The sequence below is a fragment of the Oncorhynchus masou genome, chromosome 24, assembly GCF_036934945.1.
Source record: "Oncorhynchus masou masou isolate Uvic2021 chromosome 24, UVic_Omas_1.1, whole genome shotgun sequence".
Taxonomy (NCBI): Eukaryota; Metazoa; Chordata; class Actinopteri; order Salmoniformes; family Salmonidae; genus Oncorhynchus; species Oncorhynchus masou.
This window is the reverse complement of record NC_088235.1, coordinates 85,634,892-85,657,241: the sequence shown is the minus strand read 5'-3', so window position 1 is coordinate 85,657,241 and position 22,350 is coordinate 85,634,892. Positions and strand designations below refer to the sequence as shown.

At 40.8% G+C, this 22,350-nt stretch overlaps 1 protein-coding gene across 1 annotated transcript in view; it reads left to right on the top strand.

Moving 5' to 3' along the window:
- The window catches only part of agbl4 (AGBL carboxypeptidase 4), a 426,805-nt gene that overhangs the window by 25,820 nt on the left and 378,635 nt on the right, over nt 1–22,350 (top strand). The window contains exon 3 of the mRNA XM_064935374.1: nt 2,921–3,045. Within this exon, the coding sequence (XP_064791446.1) occupies nt 2,921–3,045 (125 nt within the window). The remainder of the gene's footprint in view (nt 1–2,920; nt 3,046–22,350) is intronic.

The window sequence follows — 22,350 nt, the reverse complement described above, 5'->3', positions numbered from 1 at the left end:
ATCTTTCTCTTTCCTCTAGTGTAGCCTACACTAATTACACTATAGTTTGACTGCATCTTTGTGCAAATTAATAAAACAACTTTAGATAAGTCACTCTCACTTTTCCAAGTAGTCCATAGGCTACCAATATGTCTTTTTATGCTTTAGGATTTAGAGAGGTCTGTTTGCCATTTATGTTTGTTAAATACTGAATAATATGGAATTGATTAGTACTGCAGCATTGGAATCTGGAGTTAGCCACCATAAAATTACAATTAAAATCAATACTGTGTCATATCCCTGCTCCACAAGCTGAACATGCCATTCTAACCTTGAGGCCTGTGCTATCCCTCACTTCAGGTCTTCAAGCATCAAGCTCAATAACCTAGCAGTGCGTGGCTACTGTGCTTTGAAGTAGAGATAGCATTTTCTATCTCCCTGCAATGACATCCTCAGTTTGTTTTAAAAGTTGGTTCATCATCTTTGTATTTGTCTGGTACTTTTCTGATGGGTAACTTCTCCCTCACCAGTTTGTGGTATGGTAAATGCTCTTTTGGTTTGACTCTTTTTTTTCATCTATGAAGAGGAGATAAGTGGCATGCCATTCAATGAAGACCTTCAGTGCTTTCGTTGAAATTTCTCTGAACCTCTTGTTGTAGTTGTGCCTGAGAAAGTCCTACTGTATATGCTTATCCACTGTCCATGGTCCTGAAATGCCAAACGAATGGAAAGGACTCTGGCTGCAGTCTGAGTGGGAGAGCCAGAGAGTTAGTGAGATTTTGATAGCTCTTTATGATGTTGCATTAGTGTACACAAGGTTTCGGTTTAGTTGCAGCCTTGTGCTATTTGGAGCCATATGACAGATTCAATGGACTTAGTCATTATTTAATGTATATTTAGAAAGTTGTATTGCATGCAATATATTTGGCTCTTCATAAATCATATGCCGTTAAAAAGCTTCAGAATCTCTTGACATTTATTTTTAACACACTTATGTTTAGTCCATGTTTACATGTCTGTAGTTTACAAACCTGTAGATACATCCGTCAATTGTATTAATTTGAATAGTGAAAGTAGCTTAAATAAATCAGTCAACAAAAACAGTAGCTGTGATATCCACACTTCCATATGAAACAACCTTTAGAGGCTATCTGCGTCCTCTAATAGCTAATATTTGGTAGGGCAAACCAGATAAATCTCTAAGACATTGGAATTAGAGATGATAGATTATACAGCACATCTGGTTGGAACAGGTGCAGTTCTCATATCCCCACCATGCTATCTGCAGCTGTGCTTGTTTCAGCTAACAACTATGGCTCTGGATTGCTTTGCCAGCACCTGACACTTCTCAGTCGGTTTGTACAGTAGGTGGTTATTTCAAGTAAGGGTTGTAAAACAGATGTGTCTTTGGTTTGTGGTACAGTGTGTTTCACTTATCTTCTCCCAACTACCACCAAGTGTAGCAATATGTTGTGCTATGGGGTAGGCTAGGTGGTGTGTCATTAAATGAAATAGCTGTGATGATACATTACGCCCTTTTAAACTACACACGAGTGCAAGCACACAATGTTTGTTCATGTAATGGGCACAGTAAAGGTCAGTTATCAACCTTTGCCATAGGTGTCTGATAAGTTGTGAACAGCTCTCACTATGTCTGACCCCTATTTGTATTCTTACAGCTCTAGCATTGTTCACAAGAGCTACAGTCACAGTGTAATCAGTTAGAGTGCCAATATTCATTTTTGCAGAGAGCATTTCCAATTTGCAACCAATGTGTTGGAATGAAATGCCAGTAGCCATTAGTGCAACAGCAAAGCTGTTAGAGAATGGCAGACATGTAAATACAGAATCATGTGTTACAAAATAAGCATACAATTTGTAAGACACTTCCAAAATGATTTCCAGATCATATTCTGTAGGGGTTCTGTTGTCCATAATCCATATTGCATTTCCCAGTGGGGTCTTTGATGTATTTGTATAAAAAAATAATAAAGCCTATATTTTAGAGCTCATACAGGAGCAACATGCAGTTTCCTGTGAGGGTTGGTAGATGATGGTATTTCTGTGGACAGCGTGACGAGTGAAGGGATTTTCAGGAAGCGGGTGGATTAGCCCTCTCAGATGGCAGAAGGAGAGCGATCTGCTCTGACAGTGTGGTGGTTACCCCATCTGTCGATAATTAGCTCTGTGCTACCTGGCACCAGGTGGTCGGTCGCTTCCACACTCCATCCACACCACATGGACAGGCTGAGGGACGCGGAGCAGAGCAAAGCAGGTTGTCCTTTTGCCTGGGGAGTTAACTGTCTACGAGCCAGTGGGCTAAGCCGGGCCTCTGGTCTAGGCTTATTTGACATTTTATAAATCACACAGCGGTGGATAGATCCGTGCTGTGAAATATATATATGTGTATATATATATGTAGCCCTGCAAATTAAAGCTAGATGAACATCTTTGATGGCTTGTTATTTTGAAGGTACCACCATTCAAAGCTTTCCCATTTTTCACCTGAACAGTAGCTAAGTTCCATTCTCTTCATCCCACGTATTGTCACTGTCGCTGTGCCTGCAGGGAGAGGCTATGGTGAGGGATGGACAGGGTTAGTCCTCCCATCCGTGTCTGATACATTATATACACATCTAACGGATAACAAGTTGATCACTTGAATTTTAATGAATCCAATGGAAAATATATCCCAAGGTTCTAGCTCCATGAGTGGTGAAGGAGATACCTGCAACATAAATGCATCAATGAAGACCTTTCTAAATATAACATTTTCAGATTTATTTCAGTAAGCAGCATATGTAGTATCTTGAAATCTATTAATCTTAGAAAGGGGGGTTATGCATCACATTTTCAAAAGCATCTAGTTGAGGCATAACTGGCAACTAGACTACTTGCCAGGATGTGAAATGATTCCTGAATGTGATCTTCATTTTCTCAGGTAACCTTGGACGTGTTGATTACATCAGTGAATTTGAGTTTGATCTGTTCATCAGACCTGACACCTGTAACCCTCGCTTCAGAGTTTGGTTCAACTTCACAGTGGAAAACGTGCGGGAGACACAGGTAGGTGGTGGATTTCCCTGACTTTGTATTAATACTGTGTACTGCATTCCAAATATACACATATTTTCTTTATTGACTGTTACTATTAACCCGTCTGCCTTTATTCAAATTTCTATGCACACTTTTATGGGTATTTAAAAAAAGAATGTGTCCATAGCTCACAATTCCAAATGATTTCAAGTTTTGTTGTATCCTAGACCTTCAGAACAGAAGAGTTGTTTGTTTCATACCTGCTTCCTCATCACAGCACTGAGAAGCGCTAGCCACTTGCATGCGTTGAGCTCTCGGATTGGCTGAGAGCAGTGGTCACATGCCACAGAGATACTGTGTGAGGGAACAGAACGTGTGTTTCATGTCTGCGGACCGCTCAGGCTGCTGCCGAGGGCATTTGTTTAATTTTATCAACTCTGATTGGAACTTCATCAGTTCTGTCATTTCGATCTAATTCAGAGAGAGAAAACAAGATACTAAAAAGGAGTCAACCGGCAGCGGAATTCTATTCCTGCTGTCTAATGTGTAGGCATACAAGCCTGGGTAGCTCTATGTTGAAAAGTGAAAGCCTGGGCTAAGAGACAGACGGAGCGAGAGAGCGTGGATGAAAAAATTGAATGCTGTCTTCTGCAGCCCTGCCCTATCGGCCCCATCTCCCTGCAGTGCTGTAGTCAGCGCTAATCAAATTTTATGGCCAAGAGATGAATGGGAGCCCTTAGCCAGGAGCCTTATCGATTTTAGGGCCAGATACGGCCCGGCATCCTGCGCCAACAGGATATTTGCTGTTGTGGCAAAAAAAAGAGGAGAGCGAAAGGCTAGTGAGAAGCCCACACGAACATACACTCAATGACTTACATACACACACAGACATCTACAGGTGGGGGAAAAAGCAGTAGGAATAAACATTTTCACAATTAGCTTCTGAGTGTTTTGTTGATGCCACACAGTCCTTTCTTTATTTTATTTTAAATATATCTCCAATTTCCTTTTTAGAATGCGAGCCTGTGGTAATTGAATCAACTTCAGTAGGAGATTGTAGGGTATCTGGTGCTTGTGTGTTTTGGTGCGGTGTCGTGTGTGTTATACGTATGTGCACTGTAACTGTGTGTGTGTGTGTGTGTGTGTGTGTGTGTGTGTGGGGGGGGGGGGGGGTGAGAGAGAGTGAGTATGTTTGATGTAATTGTTATTTGGCGGTTTACTCGCATTTTATAAATAGAAATAAATAAAAATATGGCATGAGTAAATAAATAAATAGAGCTATGTGGAAGCTGTGCTATAGAGATATCAGTACATTCACAAGGAACTGGGCTAGAGTGTTTTATCCAACTAAGCCGACCGACTCTCAGTCGAGAACAGTGAAATTGGAAACAGTAAAAGCCCGTGATATTGGAACTGAGATGACCATTTTGAAGGAATGTAAGCTGGTGAAAAAGATTTGGTCGGCCTCAATCAGCTTAGCAGCTTTGTGGAAATTGGCTGCACCATAGCACGGTTATGATGGATGGATGTCTTTTTCTTTTCTTCTCTACAAAACCTTCACCTCAAACTTCGTCTTGCTTTTGGTATGGTGAGACTGATGCTGGTTAATTATGTTGCAACGACTGAGCAAAGCATAGCAGCACTTTAAACTGGAGTTATCATTCAAGTAATTTTGACTGTTGAGCCAGTTATTAAATCCTAGCACTTCATGTTAGTCCAATGTCACCTAACCATAAAATATAGTCTACATATTTATGGACACTGATAGTGTGTCAGTGATGAATTGATGTTAGACCGCTTCTGCTTGTGATATAATCTCTTCTCTTTTTTTAATACTTTTTTTTAGATATACTCGTGTAGCAATAAGCCAGCCATGTTACTGCATTTATCTGTGTAGTACAAATATATCTCTTTCATGCAGTATTTCAAATTGAGAGAGCATGGAAACTATTCAAGATTCTTCCCCATATTTTCTCACCTCTGAAAAATATATATTGAGCTTTTTAACCAGTGGAAACAGTGATGTGCTGTGCTTCTATTTAATCCATGCTGTGGACGGTGGCTGTTTGACATCAAGCTGCGTGAAGGGCACGGCTGTGAGGTATTATCATAGAAATCTTTGGGGAGCGATACTATATATAATACAGTAAAACGACTGCCTTCAGCTACTGAAATTCATGTGTGATTTACAAGCTTCACTTATCCAGGAAAAGCTCAGCAGAGGCAGTTATTCTCCATAATCAAAAAATAGAAAGAATTTAGTTAGAATGTGAGGTGTCTTGAATTCCTAAAGGACAATAATCTCTCCAGAACTTTTTATATTGACATTTATTGATGATGATATGGTCTAATCTAACATGAGATATATGGCACATATATTAAATGACATTTCATCTCAGGTGACTGACTCATTTTGGGCAGTGTCATGCTGATAGGAACTATTAGATCATTCAGTTGTGCCCGACTGGGTGTCAAAGGGCATGATATAGATTTCTCAGATTTATGAATATTTCTAATTGAGCATAAAAGGTCTTCAAATTTCCTCTGCACTTTGCTATATTCTGAATAGAATGTGAAATGTACAATTTGCACATCAGTTTTAAGAGATGTGAATGTTTGGACATATTTTGCAGTGTATTGAGGAGAAGAGAGAAAGGCTGAGTAGTTTGGAGTGCCTGACTTGTCCACGAGCACGGTAATGGATGTAATGCACATTGATTTGTTTTCACAGAGGAGGGATGGGAATGTAGTTACGAGAATTGTCCTGTTTTTATGTACAGTTAAGTCCGAAATTATTGACACCCTTGATAAAGATGAGCAAAAATGACTGTATAAATTATTCAAATACTGAACTACATTGTATGCAGAAAAAAAGGGAAATTATTTTATACTAATACAGTTGGTCAGAGAAAGAGATTTTTTTAACAAGTAATAAAAAAAAATCTCAAAAAGGTAGGGGTCAATATTGTTTTCAATACCTTTCAATACCTCACCTTGCGAGGATAATGGCATTGAGAATTATTATTATTTTTTGTATTTTTTATTTCTCCTTTATTTAAACAGGTAGGTCAGTTGAGAACAAGTTCTCATTTACAACTACGACCTGGTCAAGATAAAGCAAAGCTGTGCAACAAAACAACAACACAGAGTTACACATAAACAAAAGTACAGTCAATAACACAATAGAAAAATGTATATACAGTGTGTGCAAATGTAGTAAGGAAGTAAGGCAATAAATAGGCCATAGTAGCGAAGTAATTACAATTTAGCAAATTAACACTGGAGTGATAGATGTGCAGATGATGTGCAAGTAGAAATACTGGTGTGCAAAAGAGCAAAAAAAGTAAAGAAAAACAAAATGGGGATGAGGTAGGTAGTTGGATGGGCTATTTACAGTTTTATGAGTTGAAGTACACATTGGGAGGGATCCTTCCAGATCCTTTATATCCTTCGTCTGCGCTTATGGATTGCCCTCTTGGCCATTGGAAAATGTTGATTTTTGTGGCCAATTAACCATTTCTTTGTGGATTTTGATGTGCGCTTGGAGTTATTGTCTTGCTGGAAGATCCACTTGCAGCCAAGTGTCAGCCTCCTGCAGAGACAACCAGGTTTTTGGCTAAAATGTCCTGGTACTGGGTAAAGTTCATGATGCCATTGACCTTAACAAGGGCCCCAGGACCAGTGGAAGCAAAATAGCCCCATAACATCAAAGATCCACCACCATTTTTTACAGTAGGTATGGGGTTATTTTCGGTTTATGCATTCTCATTTAGATGCCAAACCCACCACTGGTGTGCATGGCCAAAGAGCTCTACTTTCATGTCATCTGACCATAGCACTGGTTCCAATCCAAGTGCCAATGCCGTTTAGCAAACTCCAGATGTTTACATTTGTTGGATAACATGAAAAATGCTTGCCAAAGCCGGCTTCTAGAACCTCTTGAATGCTGCATAATGTTTTTTTTAATTTCATTTTTAAATATCTGTGATGGTCAAGTTTGACCAGGGTGCTGTGGAAGGAAGCCTTGGTCCATGTCTGGGCGTGGCTATTTAACCCCTCCTTTCCTTTGTTGCCTGATGTCCTTCACTGCTGATGGGGACACCCGGGTCCCCCGTGACTGCCGGAAGATGAGTGTAATCATGGCCGGCATGCCGTGGTGCGGCAGCGTGGTGTGGGGGCCTGCCTGTGGGAGGGCTTACGGTGCTGAGCTCCTGGATTAGAGGCTGCACAAGCAGTTTATCAGGTCTCTCCACACTGGCTCCCCCACTCTGCAACAGGTCTCGTCCTCTGTTTACTCTGCAATACTAAAAATACTGCACAGGCAGAGTCCCTGTTTTTTATCCTTTACCTTTTTTCCCTTCTTGCTTTGGGAGCAGGACAGCCATTTATATTTCCTATGCCTGCTCTGCTGCTGTGGGTAATGCTTTCAAGGTTTCTCTCCCAGTCACTATAGAAGAGGAATGGGCTTTTGTGGTTTATTCAAAGGGATTATTCGACAAAGTGGGATTTGGGAACAAATAGGCTTACATCGGATATAAAGTTTTGGATTGTAGGTTTAAAGCGTGGTAAGAATATAGTCAGAGAAAATTGCGAATTTGAAAGACAGTCATTAAACAGTGCACTCAGAGAGTTCTGATGATATCAAGTAACTTTCCTCTCCAAGGGGAACTAATGGATCTTATTCTTTGTCAAGACCAATAGTCTTCAGATTTTGCATAATGAAATAGACAAAAGGATTTGAGGGCACACATTGGATTTTCTAATTATTGCAAAATCAGTTTCCATGGGTTATCTTCTGATACGATACTCCTTATAAAAATGTATTGCTTTATTTTTTAGCTTTATTAATCAAATACATTCTGATCTGAGTTATGTTTTGAAACAGAACAGACACCAAGTAGACTAAAGCCAGCTAAGCAGTAGGCCTACTTCTGTTTTTATGCAGTGTTTGAAATATGATCACTATAACAGAATTCCTCTCAGTATTCACAGTATTAGTAATGATTGTTATTTAACAGATATACAATCTTATTTTGACAGTATAGAACCCTATCTCTGTATGCTGTGTTCATCAGGACTGTATATGCATCTGTGCGACATACAACAGAGTGAAAATATGTGAATCACTGCCAAATCCAGATACAGACTCTGGTCCTCATCCCAAATCATGAAAGAGGACGATTACATCTGTATGGCACTGCTACTACAAATATCAACTGCTACTACACATATCAGACAGACACATGTGGCCAATTTATATACGTTAAAATATATATTTCTTTCAACTTTTGATGTCTCCACCTTTTGATACTCCTTGCTATGGGTGGTGGGGGTGCCTGGGAGGCCTTTTGAGGTCCTAAAAGGCTGAAATTGGCTGAGCAGCACTGCTGAGCCCAGCATGTGAGGCGGCAGAGAGGAGATGAGCAGAGCCGTTGTAAGGGAAGCACTGGGGCCATGTGGAGCGCTGTGCATCTGCATGAAATTATCAATGCAGAGTCAGGACATGGATCATCCTTTACACAGCGTAATGAATACAGATTGCGCACCGGATAGAGATGCTCTGCAATCTGCTGCGCCACAAATGAAACCACGGCTGTTCTAATCAAATAGTATTTTCATGCCAGCGCAGCCTTAAATTGGACTAAATTCAATTCCAGATTCTGGGTTATAAATGTTGTAATTAGGCTATTGTTTTAAAGGGGGGCCTGGTGTTGGCTCCCTCGCAGTGTGAGCGTTCCCCGTTCTGTTGTTGTAACCCGTTGGTGTCCAGATAATGGGAGGACAGAGTCCGATCACAGCACCACAGGGTTTAACGCCAGCATTCAGATGCAGACACGTTCATTATGCCAACTAGTGGCCTGGGAGCACACATTTTTCCCTGTTTATTAAACAGCAAGGAGCTACTAAGCAGCACTGTGGTGCTGCTTTGATGCTGCTTTTGTTTCTATTTATGTGGTTAATTCAATCAGCAAACGTTCTCCTTCTCGCTGCACTGTTTGCTCATAATGGCTAATTACTTCATAAATTGTTCTCATGATGTTATATCTGTGTTTATATCCAATGGGGGGCATGGTGATGCTTGTGCTTTAGCATTGTGGAGTTGGGCTACACGTTTGTTGACTGTCTGGGGATTTTGGTAATGAGCTAGAGAAGTGTTTCAGTTGTTCATTTGCTTACCCTTCACTTTGGAGTTGGTATAACATGGAAGATCGAGGCCTTCAGTGCATTATAAAATCAACACATAGATTCCTCATAGCTGGCTATCAAGCAGTAAGTGCTACACTCAGAACCATCACTCTGTAGGAGTGTAGACCGAAGCCTTGACTAGGCCTCATATTGAATAGCTAATTAAATCTCCATGTTGTTGGTCTAATTATCACTCATGTAACCAAATCAACCGTAAGACTAAATGAGTAGTTCGAGGGGGAAAAAAACAACCCTTCTGTACGATAATATAGGGACCACCCAGGTTAAACGAATTTCACAACAGTGAGATGCCCCTAATGTACTGTATTTGTTTGAAAAGCCAGGCAGGTTTGTCTTGTTTTGAAACATGCAAGTCCTCAGCCTACATTTGCATTTTCATTCTATTCAATGGCTTTCACTTATTACTCAAATGTTGTTTTTGAATCTCTAATTCCCTGGATGGCTCTCTGTATTGAACGCAATTTCCCCTGTATTATTTGCTGTAGGAGGCTGCAGAGGGAGCTGCTGTCAATCTGTGTTCACGGTTAATGTTGTTAAGTAAAGCCAATATGGTTGTTTTCGCTGCGTGTTGTAATAAAGGTGGGGCTGGCGGGCGGTGTGCCTGGTAACATGAGAGCTAAGCGTGGGCGTCTGACTCCCCTGCTGCAGAAGAGGAGAGAGAGGAGAGGAGCCCATGCTAGGAGAGCCATTGATAGCCACTGCAGTTGGGGCTTACAGTGAGGTGGAGGGCCAGCATAACACACACCCACAATGGGCTGCAGTTTAATATAGGTCTCTAACTGAGGTCTCACGCTTAACCATGCTTAGGCAGGTTCAGGTGCTCTTGCTATAAATGCCCTAATGGTGCCAAAATGCTTTGAGATAATTATTGTAGGTAAAGGCGATGTGAATAGTAATAACTTAATTGTTTTAACCATGTAACAGTGGCCTAATTATGGGAACCACTCTTTATTTCCTTTCTGAATGCACCCTTCTTAATAAGGATAATCTGCTATTAGCCTGTGTTGTGGAAATAATATAGCCTAATCAGAAAAAAACAACAATTTCAAAAATGTTTTAATATGTTAATTAATCAGTATTGCTTCATGACATTTGCAGTAGAATTCAGCTTTATTAAATCTAACATATCAGGGTGTTGTTGCTAGCTGGTCCGTATAATATAATTAAGCAATAAGGCCCGAGGAGGTGTGGTATATGGACAATAGGCCACAGCTCAGGGCTGTTTAAGCATGACGCAACGCGGAGTGCCAGGACACAGCCGTGGTATATTGGCCATATATCAAAAACCCCTGAGGTGCCTTATTGCTATTATAAACTGGTTACCAACATAATTAGAGCAGTACAAATAAATGTTTTGTCATAGCAATGGTATACGGTCTGATATACCATGGCTTTCAGCCAATCAGCATTCAGGGCTCGAACCACCCAGCTATAATATAATAATATATGGTATGTCGCAGTTAGCCTAGATATAGCGTGATATGATGTCTTGGCCTTGGAGGGGAAGTGTGCGGTGCGACTAGCTGAGAGGGGAGTGTGGCGATGGTGGTCCGTGATGGGTCGTTGGTCCATGCAGGATTTTATCTCCCAGCAGCACCTTGGGGTCGCTGCCGCCTGAACTCTGCAGTTCTATAAATCAGAGCCGGGGCCTTGACAGTGTGTATTCTTCCTGTCGTGGCTGCAGGTAGATCCAGAGAGGCAGGATGTCAATGAAACAAAGCAGAACATATTCATGCTGTGGCGATTCCGTGCAGACCAGAGCCCTAGGGGATTTCTCATCGGCCATTTTTTCACTTCCTCCTCTTTGATGCCTGGGGTGAATCCTGCATGAATTTGTCACGACTTTGCTTACCAAGGGCTCCCTCCTATCATTGGATGTACGCGCATGAGCACACTCTTCTCTCTCACATGCTAAGACACGTGCACTCACACACATTGAATGTTTCTAATGTTTTTTTTATCAGTTGCCTTTTTGGGTCCATCATGCCTTTGGTGGGTGCATCATGTCATGCAAATTGCATGGATGCAAAACCAATTAGAATTTTATCTTGAATATAACCCTGGAATCCCAGTGTGGTAGAGACTTTGAAAACCCACTGCTTGTACATCATGTGTGTGATATCTACACCACAGCCTAGCCAGAGATTGTTTGCTAGGTGTAAACAGATGTTGTTTGTCTTTCAGATGTAGAGATTTAAGTACTCCAGGGAGCCAATGGACCTGTCCTTCTGTCTAAACTTCCTAACTGAATCAAAAGTTGCTCATTGTTAACATATTTGGCTACACGAAGAGTGTTAAAAAGAAAAAAGGGAATGTTAGAAGTAGAGTGAGTGAGACAACATCTACCAGCTATATCACTATATAGGGTGGCAGGTAGTCTTAGAGGTTAGAGCGTTGGGCCAGTAACCGAAAGGTAGCTGGTTCGAATACCCGAGCCGACAAGGTGAACAATCTGTCGATGTGCCGTACTACTATGGTTGACTCTGTAAAACAACACATTTCACATCCGGTGTATGTGGCAATAAAACATATTATAAGAATATGTACAGTACCAGTCAAAAGTTTGGACTTTTTCTTTCTTTTTTTCCCTATTTTCTACAGTTAATTATAGTGAAGACATCCAATCTATGAAAACTATGAAATAACACATATGGAATCATGTAGTAACCAAAAAAGTGTTAAACAAATCAAAATATATTTTAGATTCTTCAAAGTAGACACCCTTTGCACACTCTTGGCATTCTCTTAACCAGCTTCATGAGATATTCACCTGGAATGCATTTCAATTAACAGGTGTGCCTTGTTAAAAGTTCATTTGTGGAATTTATTTCCTTCTTACTGCATTTGAGGCAGTCAGTTGTGTTGTGACAAGGTAGGGGTGGTATACAAGATAACCCTATTTGGTAAAAGACAAAGTCCATAGTATGGCAAGAACAGCTTAAATAAGCAAAGAGAAATGACAGTCCATCATTCCTTTAAGACACGAAAGTCAGTCCATGCAGAAAATTTCAAGAACTTTGAAAGTTTCTTCAAGTGCAGTCACAGAAATCATCTAGCGCTATGATGAAACTGGCTCTCATGAGGACTGCCTCAGGAAAGGAAGACCCAGAGTTGCCTCTGCTGCAGAGGATAAGTTCATTACCGTTAACAGCCTCAGAAATTGCAGCCCAAATAAATGCTTCACTGAGTTAAAGTAACAGACACATCTCAACATCAACTGTTCAGAGGAGACTGCATGAATCAGGCCTTCATTGTCGAATTGCTGCAAAGAAACCACTACTAAAGGACACTAATAATAAGAAGAGACTGGCTTGGGCCAAGAACCAAGAGCAATGGACATTAGACCGGTGGAAATCTGTCCTTTGGTCAGATGAGTCCAAATTTGAGATTTTTGGTCCCAGCTGCCGAGTCTTGGTGAGACGCAGAGGAGGTGAATGGATGATCTCTGCATGTGTAGTTCCCACCGTGAAGCATGAAGGAGGAGGTGTGATGATGTGGGTGTGCTTTGCTTGTGACACAGTCTGATTTATTTAGAATTCAAGGCACACTTAACCAGCATGGCTACCACAGCATTCTGCAGTGATACGCCATCCCATCTGGTTTGCGCAACACACCTCCAGGCTGTGTAAGGGCTATTTTACCAAGAAGGAGAGTGATGGAGTACTGCATCAGATGACCTGGCCTCCACAATCACCCAACCTAAACCCAATTGAGATGGTTTGGGATGAGTTGGACCGTAGAGTGAAGGAAAAGCAGCCAGCGAAGTGCTCAGCATATGTGGGAACTCCTTCAAGACTGTTGGAATAGCATTCCAGGTGAAGCTGGTTGAGAGAATGCCAAGAGTGTGCAAAGCTGTCATCAATGCAAAGGGTGGCTACTTTTAAGAATCTTAAATATAATATATATTTTTCTTTGTTTAACACTCTTTTGGTTATTACATGATTCCATATGTGTTATTTCATAGTTTTGATGTCTTCACTATTATTCTACAATGTAGAAAATAGGAAAAATAAAGAAAAACATTTGAATGAGTAGGTGTGTCCAAACTTTTGACTGGTACTGTATATACTGTACAGTTGAAGTCGGAAGTTTAGCCACATTTAAAGTTTTTCACAATTCCTGACATTTAATCACAATAAAATTTCCCTGTCCTAGGTCAGTTAGGATCGCCACTTTATTTTAAGAATAGAAAATGACAGAATAATACTAGAGAGAATGATTTATTTCAGCTTTTATTTCTTTCATCACATTGACAGTGGGTCAGAAGTTGACATACACTCAATTAGTATTTGGTAGCATTGCCTTTAAATTGTTTAACTTGTGTCAAAGTTTAGGGTAGCCTTCCACAGGCTTCCCACAATAAGTTGGGTGAGTTTTGGCCCATTCCTCCTGACAGAGCTGGTGTAACTGAGTCAGGCCTCCTTGCTCGCACACACTTTTTCAGTTCTGCCCACAAATTTTCTATAGGATTGAGGTCAGGGCTTTGTGATGGTCACTCAAATACCTTGACTTTGTTGTCCTTAAGGCATTTTGCCACAACTTTGGAAGTATGCTTGGGGTCATTGTCCATTTGAAGACCCATTTGCGACCAAGCTTTAACTTCCAGACTGATCTCTTCAATATATCCATATAATTTTCCTAACTCATGATGCCATCTATTTGTTATCTATTCATCTATTCATGATGCTGCCAGCTCCATTGTGACGCCCTGAATTTTTCTGAACCATCTCAGTGCAGCTCCTTCCAATAGGGCGCTTTCCCTTTAATAGCCAGCATCAGCTGCGCAAAAGTGGGGTTGTGATGGAGACGTGAATGAGGATGTGTTCAACCCTCAGTTCCCGACGCTTCTCTATTCCGTTGTTTTGTTGCCGTTAAACATGTGTTTTGTAGCCTAATAGAGTTTGCCCAGGATCGGATCCACTCTTTGCGTTGTGGACTACACCTCTCCGTTCTTTGTGGCCTTTCTCCGCTGGAGATCTGTTGGCGGACAGGATCCACTCTTTGCGTTGTGGACTACACCTCTCCGTTCTTTGTGGCCTTTCTCCGCTGGAGATCTGATGGCGGACAGGATCCACTCTTTGCGTCCGTGGACTACAACCTCTCCGTTCTTTGTGGCCTTTCTCCGCTGGAGATCTATTGGCGGACAGGATCCACTCTTTGCGTTGTGGACTACACCTCTCCATTGTTCTTCGTGGCCTTTCTCCGCTGGAGATCTGTTGGCGGATTGGATTGTCTGACTGACCGACTGACTACAACCTTTTTGTATACGGTATTTCATTTGTTTTGATGTCATGTATACGGTGATGATTTATGTAGTTAGTTGTAGTTGAGGACTTAGTAAGAGTTGATACGCTTTAAAGTTCTGTGGTAAAATTGTTATATTGATTGTATGATTAATACTGGGTTTACGCTACACTGAATGAACGGGCAAACATTGCGTGACAGAAGTCACTTGAGTTCCCTGAACTCCTTTATCGGGCTGGACTCTTTTTTAGGCCCGAGGTACAGGACATTTCTGGAGGAACCAGAACTCATTGTTATATTATTATATATGTGTGTAATCATTGATGTTGCTAATACAACCCACGCAAAAGAATATAGTTGTTTTTGAAGTTATTTCCAATGATTTAAAGGTTTATGAAAAGTTTATTTCCATCCTGACTTTTACATAAGTCCTTTGTATTGGTGTAGACTTGACGGACCAGATGGGACTCATTCCCTCCCAAACCAAAAGGAGAAACCAATGTTTTCTCTGGTAGGCACAACCTACCTGGCACCCCTATAAATAATAACCTCAAGTCAAAACCGTTACACTATGCTTCACAGTTGGAAAGGTGTTCTTCGGCTTGCAAGCTTCCCCCTTTTCCCCCCCAAACATAACGATGGTCATTATGGCCAAACAGTTCTTTATTTGTTTCATCAGACAAGAGGACATTTCTCCAAAAAGTATGATTTTTGTCCCCATGTGCAGTTGCAAATCGTACTCTGGCTTTTTTATGGCTGTTTTGGAGCAGTGGCTTCTTCCTTGCTGAGCGGCCTTTCAGGTTATGTCGATATAGGACTCGCTTTACTGTGGAATTTGATATTTTTGTACCTGTTTCCTCCAGCGTCTTCACAAGGTCCTTTGCTGCTGTTCTGGGATTGATTTGCACTTTTCGCACCAAAGTGCGTTCATCTCTAGGAGACAGAGCGCGTCTCCTTCCTGAGCGGTATGACGGCTGCGTGGTCCCATGGTGTTTATACTTGCGTACTATTGTTTGTACAGATGAGCGTGGTACCTTCAGGTGTTTGGAAATTGCTCCCAAGGATGAACCAGACTTGTGGAGGTCAACATTTTTTTCTGAGGTCTTGGCTGATTTATTTTGATTTTCCCATGATGTCAAGCAAAGAGGCACTGGGTTTGAAGGTAGGCCTTGAAATACATCCACAGGTACACCTCCAATTGACTCAAATGATGTCAATTATCCTATCAGAAGCTTCTAAAGCCATGACATCATTTTCTGGAATTTTCCAAGTTGTTTAACGGCACAGTCAACTTAGTGTATGTAAACTTCTGACACACTGGAATTGTGATACAGTGAATTATAAGTGAAGTAATATGTCTGTAAATAATTGTTGGAGAAATTACTTGCACAAAGTAGATGTCCTAACCGACTTGTCAAAACTATAGTTTGCTAATAAGAAATTTGTGGGGTGGTTGAAAAACAAGTTTTAATAACTCCAACCTAAGTGTGTGTAATCTTCTGACTTGAACTTCTGACTTGAACTGTATACTGTTATTTTTTGTGACATATGTCAACATTATTTTCAAAATCATCAAAAGAATCTTGAAATGTGTTTGACCAAATACAAGAAGTCTGCATATGACATTCCATTTACATTTTAGTAATTTAGCAGACACTCTTATCCAGAGTGACTTAGAGTTTGTTCATTCATCTTAAGATATCTAGGTGGGACCGCCACATACAGTACCTCAGTCATAGTAAGTACATTTCCCCTCAGTAAAGTAGCTGTCAGCAAAGTCAGTGCCAGTAAAAATAAATGTGAGTGTTAGTTCATGAAAAGGCAAGGTTGTTGTTGTTGTCTAGTTGTTTTTTTGGGTGTATTAGCTGTGGGATTATTTAAGATACTCTTTGAAGAGGTAGGGTTTCAGACGTTTTCGGAAGATGGGCAGGGACTCAGCTATCTCAGCTTTAGGGGGAAGCTGGTTCCATCATTGGGATGCCCGGACAGAGAAGAGCTTTGACTGGGCTGAGCGGGAGCTGCCCTCCCATAGAGGTTAGGGCCAAAAGATCTGGGCCTAGATTCACAAATCCTTCTTAATAAGAAATATCTTCTTAACTATATACTTATGAAGAAATGTAAGCAAAGTTGCTATTCCTCCAAAAGGATATTGGAAATGTTCTTGCGTTATTCCTTATGTTTCTCCTTAAGCAAAAAAATTAAGAAGAAATTATTGAAAATAAAGTTATTCAATTGTTCTTGGAGATGTTCGTTATTCCAAGACAGCTAAACCCTTGTCATAAACTCAGGGCAGTGAGATAATAAACCAATGTCAGCAATTAAGTATGTTTAATTCACTCACAAACTTCATCAGCTCTTAGCAAACTGTTAGAAAAAAAAGTATTTGACCAAATACAATGCTATTTCTCTGTAGACAAACAGAGAAATAACAACATACTTTCAGCATGCTTATAGAGAAGGGAACTCAACATGTACAGCACTGACACAAAATACTGATGATTGGTTTGTTAGATATTGATAATAAGAAGATTGTGGGAGCTGTACTTTTAGATTTCAGTGCAGTCTTTGATATTATTGACCATAACCTGTTGTTGAATAAACACATGTGTTATGGCTTTTCAACCTCTGCCGTATCGTGGATTCAGAGCTATCTATCTAATAGAACTCAAAGGGTTTTCTTTAATGGAACAAACACGTAAAGTGTGGTGTTCCGCAGGGCAGCTCTCTAGGCCCTCTACACTTTTCTAATTTTACCGATGACCTGCCACTGGCATTAAACAAAGCATGTGTGTCCATGTATGCTGGTGATTCAACAATATACACATCAGCAACCACAGCCAATGAAGTCACTGAAACCCTTAACAAAGAGTTGCAGTCTGTTTTGGAATGGGTGGCCAGTAATAAACTGGTCCTGAACATCTCTAAATCTAAGAGCATTGTATTTGGTACAAATCATTCCTTAAGTTGGTGTGGCTGTTGAACAAGTTGAGGAGACTAGATGACTTGGCATTACCTTAGATTGTAAACTGTCATGGTCAAAACATATACAGTGGGGCAAAAAAGTATTTAGTCAGCCACCAATTGTGCAAGTTAAGCTCCAAAACATCACTGCTCTAGAGGAGATCTGCATGGAGGAATGGGCCAAAATACCAGCAACAGTGTGTGAAAACCTTGTGAAGACTTACAGAAAACGTTTGACCTCTGTCATTGCCAATAAAGGGTATATAACAAAGTATTGAGATAAACTTTTGTTATTGACCAAATACTTATTTTCCACCAATAATTTGCAAATAAATTTATAAAAAATCCTACAATGTGATTTTCTGGAATTGTTTTTCTCATTTTGTCTGTCATAGTTGAAGTGTACCTATGATGAAAGTTACAGGCCTCTCTCATCTTTTTAAGTGGAAGAACTTGCACAATTGGTGGCTGACTAAATACTTTTTTGCCCCACTGTACATTCAATGGTTGTAAAGATGGGGAGAGGTTTGTCCGTAATAAAGAGATGTTCGGCTTTTTGACACCAAACTCCAAAAAGCAAGTTCTGCAGGCTCTAGTTTTTTCTAATCTTGATTATTGTCTAGTCGTGTGGTCCAGTGCTGCAAGGAAAGATCTAGTTAAGCTGCAGCTGGCCGAGAGCAGAGCGGCACATTTTGCTCTTCATCGTAATTAGAGGGCTGATATAAATACTATGCATGCCCGTCTCTCTTGGCTAAGAGTTCAGGAGAGACTGACTACATCAGTTATTTTTATAAGAAACTTTAATGTGTTAGAAATCCCAAATTGTTTGTATAGTCAACTTACACACAACTCTGACACACACACATACCCTACCCGACATGCCACCAGGGTCTTTTTACAGCCCCCAATTCCAGAACAAATTCAATAAAGCATACAGTATAACCCTTATTGCATGGAACTTCTTTCCATCTCAAATAGCTCAAATAAACAGCAAACCTGGTTTCAAAAAACAGATAAAGCAACACCTCACATCACAACGCCACTCCCCTATTTGACTTAGATACTGTGTGTGTATGCTTTGATATGTAGGCTACGGGTGCCTTTTTTAAAGAATGTATGTAGTTCTGTCCTTGAGCTGTTCTTGTTTATTGAGGTTCTGTATTATGTAATGTTTCATGTCTTTTGTGGACCCCAGGAATTGTAGCTGTTGCCTTTGCAACAGCTAATGCGGATCCTAATAAAATACCAAATACCTAAATCTGAAAGTTTCAGTGTTGATTATTTTAAACCCAAGAACATGTTTTAAAACAGTAAACCCAGTATGAAATATGCTAATATGATTGCGTTTGCTAGCTAAATTGGTTGCAGAGGGACAATAATCTTAAGGTTAAGAAATTTGTTAGAAGATATTTTCAAAGTTCGCAAGAAAATCATTAACATAGTGTTGAGGAATTTGTCAGGATTTGGCCAGGGTTGTTCCGGTTTTTGGTCACTAGATGCCCCCATTGTGCTTTTTGACCTTTTGCTTTCCCTTGATCCCCATTATTATTTGCACCTGTGCCTCGTTTTCCCTGATTGTATTTAAACCCTTAGTTTCCCTCAGTTCTTTGCTCTGTGTTTGTATGTTAGCACCCAGCCCTAGTATTCTGTGAGCTCTTGTTGATCCCGGTGGACGCTCTTGTGGAATTCTGTTTTTTGTTCTTGTTTGTTTGTTTTTGAGTATCTTTTGAGCCTTTTTGTGCTATACCTACCACCTTGTGGATTTGCCTTTCTGTCTTGGAGGATTACCTTCTGGATTACCTTGTTCTTGTGGAATTCCTTTTGAGGTTGTGGAGTTACATGTTTTCCTGAAGGACTTCACTTTTTACTTTATTAAATACACCGTCTCAAGTACTGCTGTGTCTGCCTCATCTTCTGGGTTCTGCCGACTATTCGTGGCTCAGTTGGTTAAGTGACTGTTTCTCACTCCGGAGACCCGGGTTCGTAACCGGGTCCTGACAGAATTGACTTACTATCTTCTGAACATGTTTTTTAAAAAGAAGCTCTTACGTTTTTGCATGAGAAATGTTTTAGGAATCTGGGCCCAGAGGTGGCAGAACAGAGTACTCGGGTTGGGGTGTAGGGTTTGAGCATAGCATGAAGTTAGGGAGGGGCAGTTCCTCTTGCTGCTCCGTAGGCAAGTAACATGGTCTTGTAGTGGATGCGAAAGGTTGCCAGATCTGACATAGGAAAACTTGTAGGTTGAACACCATGTGGGCTGTGGCATTCTAGATCATTTGCAGACATCACAGTCCCTTGTAGCTCAATTAATAACTAGCAGCTGACCACACCTCGTGAATCTTGAATTGATCACACTGAATATATTGTCAGTTTAATTGCACAAAAAGACATTGTAAAGTGAAAGTTCATTCAATATATGGGATGGAATTAACTATAACTATAGACGGACTGACTTCTGCCTCATGGAAGCATTGTTTTCATAACCCATCTATAGATTGAAATTTAAATTGCACATTCATTATTTCCTTATTGTCTACATGAATAAGTCTCCTGATTTAACTTGATGATCTGTGGTTGAGAGTAGAAAGCTGTAATATCTTATGTTTCACGGAGTCATGGCTGAACGATGACCCGGATAATATAGAGCTGGCTGGGTTTTCCCTGCATCTGCAGGACAGAGCAGCTACGTCTGGTAAGACGAGTGGTGGGGTGTGTATCTATTTGTCAACAATTGCTGGTGCGCGATGTTTAATATTCAAGAGGTCTCGAGGTATTGCTCGCCTGAGGTAGAGTTCCTCATGATAAGCTGTAGGCCACACTATCTACCAAGAGAGTTCTCATCTATATTATTCGTAGCCGTCTATTTACAACCACAAACCGATGCTGGCACCAATACTGTACTCATCGAGCTGTATAAGGCCATAAGCAAACAAGAAATTGCTCATCCACTAGCGACATTCCTAGTGACCGGGGACTTTAATGCAGGCAAACTTAAATCCGTTTTACATCATTTCTACCAGCATGTAACATGTGCAACCGGAGAGAAAAAAATAACTCTAGACTACCTTTAATCAACACACAGAGACGCATACAAAGCTCTCCCTCGCCCTCCATTCGGCAAATCTGACCATAATTATATCCTGCTGATTCCTGCGTACAAGCAAAAACTAAAGCAGGAAGTACCAGTGGCTCGCTCAATGCCGAAGTGGTCAGATGACGTAGATGCTACGCTACAGGAGTGTTTTGCTAGCACAGACTGGAATATGTTCTGTGATTCATCCAATGGCATTGAGAGATATACCACCTCAGTCACTGGCTTCATCAATAAGTGCATCGACGACTTCATCCCCACAGTGACCGTAAGTACATATCCCAACCGGAAGCCATGGATTACAGGCAACATCAGCACCGAGCTAAAGGCTAGGGGTGCAGCTTTCAGGGAGCGCGACACTAATCTGGACGGTTATAAGAAATTGCGCTATTCCCTCAGATGAACCATCAAACAGGCAAAGCATCAATACAGGACTAAGATTGAATGCTACTACACCGGCTCTGATGCTTGTCGGATGTGACAGGGCTTGCAAACTATTACGGACTACAAAGGGAAACTGCCCATTGACGCGAGACAACAACAACCTTTCCCTCAATGTGAGCAAGACAAAGGAGATGATCGTGGACCAAAAGAAAAGGAGAGCCAAACTGGCCCCCGTTAACATTGACGGGCTGTAGTGGAGTGGGTCCAGAGTTTCAAGCTCCTTGGTGTCCATATCACCAACAAACTATCATGGTCCAAACACACCAAGACAGTCGTGAAGAGGGCACGACAACACCTTTTCCCCCTCAGGAGACTGAAAAGATTTGGTATTGGTCCCCAGATCCTATACATTACTGTAGCTGCACCATCATGAGCATCCTGACCGGTTGCATCATCGCCTGGTATGACAACTGTTTGGCATCCGACCGTAAGGCACTACAGAGGGTAGTGGGTACGGCCCAATACATCACTGGGGCCAAGCTTCCTGCCATCCAGGACCTATATACTAGGTGCTGTCAATTTTTTATTTTGTAAATATTTTCTTAATTCTATTTCTTGAACTGCATTGTTGGTTAAGGGCTTGTAGGTAAGCATTTCACGGTACGTCTACACCTGTTGTATTCGGCGCATGTGACAAATAACATTTGATTTGCTTCAATATAAGATACATTTTGCTTTAATAACATTATGCCCTCATTGTTAAATAGTTTGACATATTACTAGACTTATTTAAATGCAGTTATTTATGAAGGCAAAGCCCATTAATACAATTGATTTTGTATGTTTTTGGGACACCTGTAAATAACATGAAAATATTGTTTCCCTTCTTTGAAATTTCATATCAGTGTTGGCCAACATAAAACTGACAAGCTATCAATGCTGTCAAACTATTTCTCCCAAAGGACTGCCACCATGGGTGGCTGGCAGTGAATATATGATGCTACGCAGTTGAAAAGCGTGAAATGCTGAGGACTGGAAAAATAAGAAAATTGAAATGGAAAAGACGTACATAAAAGCCAAGAGAGTAAAAGTTTGGAGTATAATGAGCAGTTGGAATGTGTGTTTTGTTGAATTAATCAGCCAAGAGGAGTGCTGTTAGAACACATAAAAAGTAGGCTGAATGCTTTTCATGTGACATGTGTAATTAAGAATGATTTTATACTCCTTGTTTTCACAGGCTCTGAGAGAGCGGACGAAGACTGTTCATCTCCTTCTGTAGTTGATGAGATGCAGCTTTTAATTACACCCCTATTAGAATGACACCATTTCCCTTTCCAAATGTAAATCTTACTGTCATACTAGAATGTTGGGATGTTTTGAGAGAGGGCCCTTTTGAGAAGTCTGTATTTACTCTGACACCACACCATCTCTTCAGCCAGAACATTCTT